This window comes from Cannabis sativa, unplaced genomic scaffold (assembly GCF_029168945.1).
Source record: "Cannabis sativa cultivar Pink pepper isolate KNU-18-1 unplaced genomic scaffold, ASM2916894v1 Contig1, whole genome shotgun sequence".
Lineage (NCBI taxonomy): Eukaryota > Viridiplantae > Streptophyta > Magnoliopsida > Rosales > Cannabaceae > Cannabis > Cannabis sativa.
Window position 1 is genome coordinate 1,656,399 of NW_026870037.1, and position 10,357 is coordinate 1,666,755.

At 31.0% G+C, this 10,357-nt stretch overlaps 1 protein-coding gene across 1 annotated transcript; it reads left to right on the top strand.

Annotated features, from left to right (window-relative positions):
• Nucleotides 1–196: 196 nt before the first annotated feature.
• On the top strand, nucleotides 197–6,567 carry LOC133032919 (protein RAE1). The gene is made up of 11 exons (XM_061107390.1): nucleotides 197–497; nucleotides 707–793; nucleotides 951–1,028; nucleotides 1,127–1,320; nucleotides 1,880–2,021; nucleotides 2,666–2,746; nucleotides 3,392–3,520; nucleotides 4,677–4,754; nucleotides 5,378–5,449; nucleotides 6,096–6,176; nucleotides 6,273–6,567. The coding sequence occupies exons 1-11, from the start codon at nucleotides 435–437 to the stop codon at nucleotides 6,321–6,323; spliced, it is 1,056 nt and encodes a 351-aa protein (XP_060963373.1). The 5' UTR covers nucleotides 197–434; the 3' UTR covers nucleotides 6,324–6,567.
• Nucleotides 6,568–10,357: the final 3,790 nt, after the last annotated feature.

Below are 10,357 nucleotides of genomic sequence, written 5' to 3' on the forward strand. Positions count from 1 at the left end.
ACAAAATTAGTGCTACGTGAATTTGGGTTAATCCTCCTTGTATGAATCTCCCTTTAAAGTGGAATTTACCTAATCCTTTGTAATAATTTGTTTGTAGAAATATTTTATGTAATAAAAACGATATTTTTAATTAAAAACGTTAAATGGCTAAAAATAACTAGTTTTTTTTTTAGTACAAATTTAAAACTGATTCACTATGGACACCGTCTTAAGCAGCAGCAGCAGCAGCAGCTTAAATATTAAGCAAAAAGTTTTGTATATTATTTACCCCACTTTTGAGCATTGGCTTTTTATTTCAGCGTATATCGTTTTCCCTCTCTTTCAACTCCCAAACCCAAACCCAAACCTTCTGTATCTCTCTTCTCTCCTCTTCCTTTTCACTTTTCTCTGAGTATTCACTCCATACATTTGAACATTTTCGGGAGCCACCAACAATGTCGACCTTCGGGGCCGCTTCGGCTGGGAATACCAATCCCAATCCTAATAATTCCTTCGAGGTACTTATTTTCACTATCATTTTCTTCTTGTGTATTTGTAATCCCAGCTGAAAGCTTCCAATAAATCCCTTTGCTTTATTTCCCTCCTCCTAATTTTTATTTTTCTGAATTCGAACTCTGTGTGCTTCGTCTATGTGTATATTTATTGTTTTTACTCTCTTGGTCAATTAAGTGTTAGTATTTATTTATTTATTTATTTTTGGGTTTAGGTTGCTCAACCTCCTAGTGATTCTATTTCAAGCCTTTGTTTCAGTCCCAAGGCTAATCACTTGGTCGCCACTTCATGGGACAATCAGGTTTGTTCTACTAATTTTTGTCTATTTCTGTGTTCTTGAACATAATTCACGCATACCCTTTGATTTGGAAGGAGAAAAATAGTATAAATGAAAGAAGAAGATGAAAATAGAAACTTTGGCTATGTTTGAAACTTCCATTATGCCCTTAAAATTGTAGGTGAGATGTTGGGAGATAATGCGGAGCGGAAATGCTCTTGCCAGTACACCCAAGGCTTCAATATCTCATGACCAGCCGGTAACAACCACTGAATTTCTTAAAATTACATTTATTCTTTCTACATTTTTTTTTTGTTTTGCCAATCCTGAATGCCTTGTTGTTTGTTTTGCTGTAAGGTTTTGTGCGCGGCTTGGAAGGATGACGGGACAACTGTCTTTTCTGGTGGCTGTGACAAGCAAGTGAAGATGTGGCCTTTATTGGCTGGTGGTCAAGCTGTTACTGTGGCTATGCATGATGCACCCGTTAAAGAGGTTGCTTGGATTCCGGAGATGAACCTTTTGGTATCAGGAAGCTGGGATAAGACCCTGAAGTAAGAACTAATTTTCTTTCAGTCTTATAATTTAATTAACCTCAACTTTGTATACATGTAGTTGATATTCTTTTGTTTTAGATAAAACTTAAAAGTCTGAACGGTTAATCTGTTACTGTTGTCTCTTGATTTCAACCATGATGCACTTTAAGGTTGTTGAATCTAAATTTTGTGCAGAAGAGTGTCACCTTTACATTGAACGGCTAATTAGTAACATGTGAAGGAAATTGTTTCTAAAATATATGATCATATGGTGGTAATGAAAATAGAAAATGAGTCTAGCCCAAATGTCTGTGTAGTAATCTTCATGCAGGGTGCTGATCTTTATAGGAAACTATAATGAGAGCTTTGTAATAGTGGGGGAAGGAATATTTTTCTGTTTCCTTGTACATTTATGCTGCTAATTTGTTACTTGTATCCTAAAATGGCTTGTTCATTTCTGCATCTGTACACTTTTGTGCCTGCTCTGATCAAGTTTCTGTATAACATTGTAATCTTATAATTACAACTTTTAGATCATTTAGTTGTGGTTGGTTGTATAATTATGTTGCGTTCATAGGTATTGGGATACTAGACAACCAAATCCAGTCCATACACAGCAACTCCCAGATCGCTGTTATGCACTAACAGTAAGGCATCCGCTGATGGTTGTTGGCACTGCAGACAGGAATCTAATAGTCTTCAACTTGCAAAACCCACAGGTAATACGCTCTTCTCATGTGATGGGTAAAATTAAACCTGCTTTTCGAAATGATCTAAAAGTGTCTTTTGCAGCAGTCAAATACTAGAGTATGAAATATTATAATGTTTCAGAGTTCATGGGTATTAGTATTTTTTGAAATTAATTTATGAAGCATTGATTCAAATGTTGGACTCGGCTCCTTATTTTGTTTAACTAAGAAGGTAAAATATCTAAAATAATAGAAAAAAGTTCAAAAACAAAGAGAAGATTTCCTGTTTGATTGATTCCATAAGCTGGTAGGACTATTATCATTAAATGCGTGCCTGCACTTGAATATTATTTTTTGTGATTTTTTGTTGCTTTAAACTTCTTGAGGACCTAAATGTGTGATTAATATATTTTGAATTAGCATTCTCATTAAGAGATCTAATATCACTACTTCACTTTTAAACTTAATATGTTTTCCTTTTGCTTGTTCTTTTAAATAGAAACTGCACAATTTCTTTATATTGTTACAAGCATCAAGGTTGTTTTGCATAATAACTGGATGAGACTCAATTAAATAAGGAATTCAAGGACTTCTAACATTGCAGCAGAGTTTACATCTTATTACCACATTATCTTTGAATCCACTTTTTCTAATCCTTGGTTATATACTTACAGGCTGAGTTCAAGAGAATCACTTCACCATTGAAATATCAGACAAGATGTGTTGCTGCCTTTCCTGATCAGCAGGGTTTCTTGGTACTCATTTTACTAGATTTTTTTTTCTTGTCTTTTTTAATGTTAAATGAACTACATAACTTTGTTATTTATCACATAGCATTTTTTTACATGGGATATGAAATGTTGATAAGTCTTCAGGCTTAGGTGGTGGGATTATGTACAAGTAACATATTTTTGCAGGGAAATTTGGTTAGAGTTAGAAAAATGACCCTTTGATGCTGTCATAACTCATAATTAAGCTGTGAGGCAATAACATCTTTTTTTTTTCAAACCTCTTCATTTGGAGTATGGCAACAGAGCCTCAAACCATCTGAATTTTATGACACAAATTTAACAACAGTGAATTTAAAATAAATTTTTTCTGTAGATCACGTATCTAAGTACTTGCTTGTTGTTATCATTTTTTTTTTCTTTTGACAAAAAAAAATATATAAATATTTATTTACATGCAGAAGCTTTTTAAGATTTAATTCTATTTTTCCTCAACAGCTGTGTGATAAAAATGTATATTGCCAGTTAGAGCATGATTGCTTTTAGTTATAAATTTCATAGGTCATTTTGAATTTTCAAAATATATATGTGTATGATTTTCTTAGATTTATCTCCTTGTGTAACTTGGATTAGCTTCACTGTAATTTTATATTGATGGTACTTCCTGTCCAGGTTGGCTCAATAGAGGGAAGGGTCGGTGTGCATCACCTAGATGATTCACAGCAAAGCAAAAACTTCACTTTCAAATGCCACAGAGATGGCAGTGATATATATTCAGTCAATTCTTTGAACTTCCATCCAGTAAGATTTTCTACAATTCTACTATAAGTATATATTTGTTTAAGATTGTAGAACGGGTACAAAGAGTAGGAGCAAAGAAACATTGTTGTTCTTGCTTCAGAACTTGTTGAAAATACTGTAAAACAGAGTCTATTATTCAAATGCAATATATCTAAAACATAGCAATCTAAAATAACCAGAAATATAGAAAAATATTCAAAATAAAGGAAGATCTTATTTTAAATGGATAGGATAATATTATTTCTAAACTAAATTATAGTATTAGAAACTAGGCTGTTTCATCAATCATCATCCTTGAGTTAGCTCCCAGGCTATAGTATAAAGTAGATTACCATCGAGATTCTAGGAATCTTTTCTAACACTCTTCCTTAAGCTGAGTTATGTATATGAAACAATCTCAGCTTGATACGTAGATTTTTTGAAAGGAATCATTAAAAGGAAGCCATCTTAAGCTGAGTTAGATTCTTTAGAACCTTGCTTAAACTTGCAAGGGTTGGTATCTCTTGACTATAGTTTTCTTCTTAACTGAAATTCAATTTGATACCATCCATAGAAATCGATACTGAAAGAATTGAATTCACCTCGTTTCAAAACATAAATCAAAATACTAAACAACAAGTGGTATTGAGAGGCAAAATGTTTAAAACAGAAAGATTTGGATTTAAAAGAAATATTTTAAATAAAAATAAGGTCTTATCTTAAGAGATAGTATAAAATCTTATCTAAACCCAGTGATAAGATTAGGGAACTAGGGATACTGAAGTACCTTTAAGATCCTAAAATCTTGGTTCATAATATCGATAATCTAGAAATCCTTTCTAACAAGGATTTTAATTTTACTTTAAATCAACTTTTACTTTGAGTCATGTTGATTTTGATTTTCCTTCATAATACTAAACCCTTCTAAACCTTGAAGCATTATATCACTAGTCCTTGTTCCATTAGTGGTTGGTAGTAGAACAACTTAATTGGATATTTTTGGATATTTTTAGCAGTGTTCATTATTTTCAGTTATATTTTGTATTGACATTCTGCTCGAGATAAATAAAATCAACTCGGCTGTAGGATATGTGATCAGATTGTCAGGCTAAATTCTTGTGTTGTCTTCAGTTTATTGATGTTTCTTATGATCACATTCCTTGCCTTTGTTTTTCAGGTGCATCACACATTTGCAACAGCAGGCTCTGATGGTGCCTTTAATTTCTGGGATAAAGATAGTAAACAGAGACTTAAGGTATTTTTGAGTATCTTCTATTTCCTTGCATTTACATTTTTATTTATTTTTTTAGTTTTTCTACTGTCCTAATATATTCAGGAAGTAAAGTTAAGGTGTGGTCGGCATAAATATTCCTTTCTACGACCTTTATTTTGACGTAGACATTCTTTCTGGGAAAGGAGGACATCTTATTCCCTATAATTTTCATTGCATTCAAAGTTATTTCTCTTTAAATATTTAAATGACCATAGAATGTTGTCATAAATTGAAAATGTCAAGGGCTCAATTATGATCTTCAGATCCTTTTATATACATAACGTCTTTATGTACTATTAGTTTTTTTTTTGTTAGGCTTTATGTATCATTAATTATTTTAGAAGTAATGAGGAATTTACAAATGAGCACTAAAATTGAAAAACTGTTCTTGAAGTTTAGATATTCCAGATTTGTTTCAACTGTTATCTGTTTGTAAAAGTTTGCTATCTGTATAATTAGTATTTATGTATATGTTTTGTGTGTACACTGTGTATATGCATGCACTTCTGTAAATACTTGTAACTGTATATGCATATAAGTGAGTTCATTATGTCTTCCTTTACATTTGGACTATCCAACTCTAATGCATGCTTTTTTTTTTCAAGGCAATGGCAAGATGCCAACAACCAATACCTTGCAGTGCTTTTAACAATGATGGTTCACTATATGCGTACGCGGTATGTTTCACATTCATTTTCTTTTAGTTTGATTTGATCATCTTCTTCCCATACTTCGTCACTACTAAATCGTTATTCACTTCTGAAACTTTTGAGTGCAAAGGTGCAATAAATGCTGGTTGGGGGTAAATAATTAGTTTCTAACATAATGAATAATGCGTGTAATTTTTGTTGTAATTACAAAGTTTTTTTAGATGCTTTATACTAGATTTCAGGTAGATCTAGTGTTTTTACTAAGTTGGAACTTTTAATTCAAGCTTCAGTTTGCGGCAGCTTTAGAATGGAAACAGCTTAACATTTTTCTTGTTTTAATTTTGTCAAAACCCCGATAGGGTGAGATGGTTACATGCTCTTTTCACTATTAAATTCAGCGCATCTTTCAAAAACCAGATGAGGAACATAAAATTGTGAAAATTTAAAAATTTGATCAAGTGGGTTGGATTGGTGCACTAAATGCTATGCATCGTGATAATGTACTGGTTAAAGTCTTGCAAGTATGAAAAGCTGTACTTGTTGCCAGGTTTCCAAGAGTTGTATATGGCTATGGGATTACAGTAGCCTAGTATTTCCAACTCATAAACCTTCCAATAACATCTTGTTGGTATCTTGAAAATCATTTAGTAAAGAATCTTCAATGTCGCTGTAGGTCTGCTATGACTGGAGCAAAGGGGCAGAAAATCACAATCCAGCAACAGCAAAGACATCCATATACGTGCACATGCCTCAGGTATGTTATTGAACATGTTTTAAAGTCAAATAGAATGTAATAGGAAAGACTAGAATACAAATCACAAAGTGCAACCTCTTTTATTTTTGGATGCAGGATCCCGAGGTTAAGGGCAAGCCTCGAGTTGGAGCAAGTGGAAGAAAGTGAAATTGGTTATGCGCTTGCATTTTTCGTTGTAGTCGTATGTCTTAAAGTAAATCTTTTTTGTTTTTGGTAGTTTGTATATGAATTGGATTCTTAGGTGAGTGTGGACTTGTTTTCCTGTAGTTGGATAGAAATTTTAGTTAAGTGGGGAAATTTTTGTATCCATTCAAGTCGACAGATGTTTTGGTTTTGGATTTCATTTTTAAACCTTGAGGTTTATTTGGTTAATGTTGAGTTTTGACATGAATTCATTTGGTGCATTTAAACAGTAATAGGATTACAATTACTTTGCAAAGTATAAAATTTTAAGTGATTGAACTAAATATTTTTATTTTTTTGATGTTAAAGTGATTTACCATTTAGGGCCCGTTTGGCACAGCTTTTGGAAAAGCTAAAAGCTGCTTTTCAAAAAAGCTGTGACAAAAAGGTGTTTGGTAAGCAGTTAAAAAACAGCTTATTGAAGAAATTATGGAAAAGCTACAGCTAAAAGCTAAAGCTGGTACAACCCAACTTTTAGAAAAAGCTGTTTTGATTAAAAGACTTTATAATAAATTATTTTTACTAAAAATTTATTTAATTATTTATTATATATTATAAAAAATAAAAATATTTTTTAAATGAAAAAATATTTAAAAATAAATAATATTTAAATTTCTAATTTTTTATTTTATTTTAAAAAATATTTTATATTTGTATTTTTATTATTTATAAATAATATCAATTTATGTTTCTTATAAACTACAATTTTATCTTTTGCAAGTGATAAAAATATAATTTAAAAATATTAAAAATTATTTTTATCAAATGCATATAAATTTATACTATAGAAAAAAATAATTAAAAATATATAAAAAAATAAAAAATTTATATAACATATTTTTTTATATATATTTGTAATTATAATGAACTAGATTAAAATATTATCATTATTGTAATAGAATCTTAACAACTCGCAGCACTTTAAAAATTATAATTTACCAAACACTCAGCTCAGCTTTTTTCCACAGTTCTGCTACAGCTGCTTTTTCCCACAGCACAGCTACAGCTGCTTTTCCCCACAGCACAGCTGTGCCAAACTGGCCCTTAATTAGTCAGCTGTTAAGCGAGAGTAGCGTAAAGGCTTGTATTTTTTTTTAAAAAAAAAAATTATTAATTAATTTGCAGTTACCTTGGCAATAAAATGAACAGATTTTAATTTAAATGATATATATATAATTCATATTGTTAAAAATGAAGGAGTTTTTTATATATACGTTTCTTATTATCTATGAAAGGTAATTTAAGGTCAAATTCTCTTAACTTTAAAATTTGTCACAATAATCTCCCCTACTAAAATAATTAAGACCAAACTCCCTAATCTTCAAAACGTTTTGGTCTCCACTATTTTGTTAGCTTTTCATTGTTAAGTGCTAAATAAATCTACACATTGTATATGTGGCATGATTTTATTAGTCTACATTATTTTATTTATTTAAATATTATAAACATAATTAAAAAAAATCAGAAAAAAAAATAATTCTTTTTTTTTTTTTTTTGCTTTTTATTTTCTTCTTCCATGTGTTCTTCAATAAGGGTAGACAACATTCAATCCAATTCAATTGAACTGATCAAATCTAATCCAATTACAATAAAATGGATATCCAATTACAATTGGATGCTAAAAGTTAGATTTTAATTGGATTGAATCGGTTATTGGATGTCAATCTCAAAATCCAATTAAAAACCGATCCAATCTAATTACATTTATATATGTTAAAAAATTATTTATATTTATTTATATAATAAAAAATATAATATATATTAATTATATTTCTATGATTTTTTTTTTTTTTGTGTTGAATTTGTAACACTTGGTTTTTTGTGTATTATTTTCATGATGTTTTGTTCTATTTTATTACTTAAAAATGTTGTTGTTTTAATTATTTGAAATGTTTAGTTATATTACATTGCAATGATGGTATGTCTATGGAGTATTAAACTTGAATAAAGAGTGATATTTAATTTTTACGTATTTTTTTTTTATATTTTTATGTTAATACTAAAATTTAAGTGTGTAATTAGATATCCAATTAAAAAACCGATCCAATCCAATTAGTAATTAGATTAGATTGGATCAGATGGTAATTTTTCGAATCCAATTACTAATTGGATTGGATCAGATGAGAAAAAAAAGATCGTATTGGATCAGATGTCCACCCCTAATTCATCATTCTACAACACCATTATCATAACCAACTACCATTATCATGACCATCAATATCACAACACAACCACCACCACTTATCGAAACCACCACTGCCAACCAACACCCCGTAGGAACTTAGTTTTAAAATTCAAATCACAAAAAAAAAAAGTAATAACAATAAACAAAAATCAAATCAAATTCAAACAAACCCAAATTCAAAATGTTGATCGAGATTTTTAACAACTAATTAATTAGAGTTGTTTAAATGATTAGAAGAAACTAGGGGTGTTCACGGATTGGTTAGGTCCAAGTTTTTAATTTTTTTCAAACCAAACCACTATTACGATTTTTTAAAAATTCAAAATCAAATCAGACCAATGAAATAATCAAACAAAACTAAACCACTCAAAAATATATTGGTTTGGTTCGAACCATGATTTGTATTTGTAGTTGTTCTATTTTTTTTTTTTTTTTACAATAATTGTTCATTTTTTCGATAATTTTTTTTACTTTTAATAAGTTTATAATACATAAGTGACAATAAAAATTTATTATTGTAACAATATAAACTCAATATCAATATTCCACTTAAAGTTGTTCCCAAATATCAACATTTTGTCCAAAAAAAAAATTTAAGTATATATATTATTATACGGATTGGTTTGGTTTGAACCTCTATCAAGATTCTTAAAACTGTGACTGAGCTAGAGAATTTAAAATGGTTCGGATTGATCAAATCATTCACACCAAATTCATTTGGTGTGGTTTCAAATGGGTTGGTGCGGATTATTTGGAGTTTGGAACCACGGATTGCAGATTATATAAACACCCCTAGATGAATTTAATGTAAATATTTTTACGTGGTTTGGGCATTAATGAGTCTTAGTCCACAAGTCACCGTTATTTAATATAGTAGTTTTCTTACAGAGGGTGTTTACACCATTTTTTCCGACCCCTTCTTCAAATACAGTTAGGGTATTTATAGCCTCATAAAAAAGAAAAAAATATTACTATTGTCGCACGTGTGGAAGCATTACTTGCACAAGTTCTCAAATTCAGATAATAGGGTATGTATGTCTGTTTGGTAAATTGTATAAGCTTTTTCTAGGTGTTTGGTGAGATAAGCCCCTAACATTTCTTGATTGATGCGACAGTTCATTATGCAGCCATCATAAGATTCATAGATCAGAGTGTAATCGTAGAATAATGGATTTAATACATCTAACACATCTTTTCGAAACCATTCGTAGATATTTTTCCCATGCTGCATTTAATACATCTAACAAACGGACTTGGATGTTTTATCTAGCTCTTTGAGGTGGGCATAATTCTTAACTTAGCATGACGCGACTAAAGCTCTTGGAGGGGCTTCCCGAACATGACCATTTGGTCTCAGACTGTTGTCTTAAAAGGTTTACTTTGATTACTTTTGATTTAGGCTTTCCTCCCACCTGGCCGACTCTGGGATTGCCACGTGTATTAGGAAAAATCAGGGGTAACATATACCCCCCAAGTCTCATTTTGCACCTTTGTAAAATGAGACTTGCTACTTGCCTCAAGGAGTGACGCCATCAAATATCATCATGCACGCGCGTGAAATAATCCACAACAACTATTGCATATTTGACTCTGCCTTTTCCCATTGGGAGAGATCCTATAAGGTCAATGCCCCATACCGCGAAGGGCCAAGGGCTTGTCATCAATGTGATTTCATTTGGTGGGGCCCTTGGGATGTTTGCAAACCTTTGACATTGATCAAACTTTAGGACATAGTCTATGCAATCTTTCTTCATAGTGGGCCAGAAGTAGCCTTGTCTTAAGACCTTCTTAGAGAGGCTCAAAACCCTAGTAT

Bases quoted from the DNA above. Each gene is read 5' to 3' on its own strand.
- LOC133032919 (XM_061107390.1), top strand. From the start codon at position 435: ATGTCGACCTTCGGGGCCGCTTCGGCTGGGAATACCAATCCCAATCCT. The intron at 794-950 runs GTTTGTTCTACT...TTAAAATTGTAG, and splicing joins CCACTTCATGGGACAATCAG to GTGAGATGTTGGGAGATAAT. The intron at 4,755-5,377 runs GTATTTTTGAGT...TTTTTTTTCAAG, and splicing joins ATAGTAAACAGAGACTTAAG to GCAATGGCAAGATGCCAACA.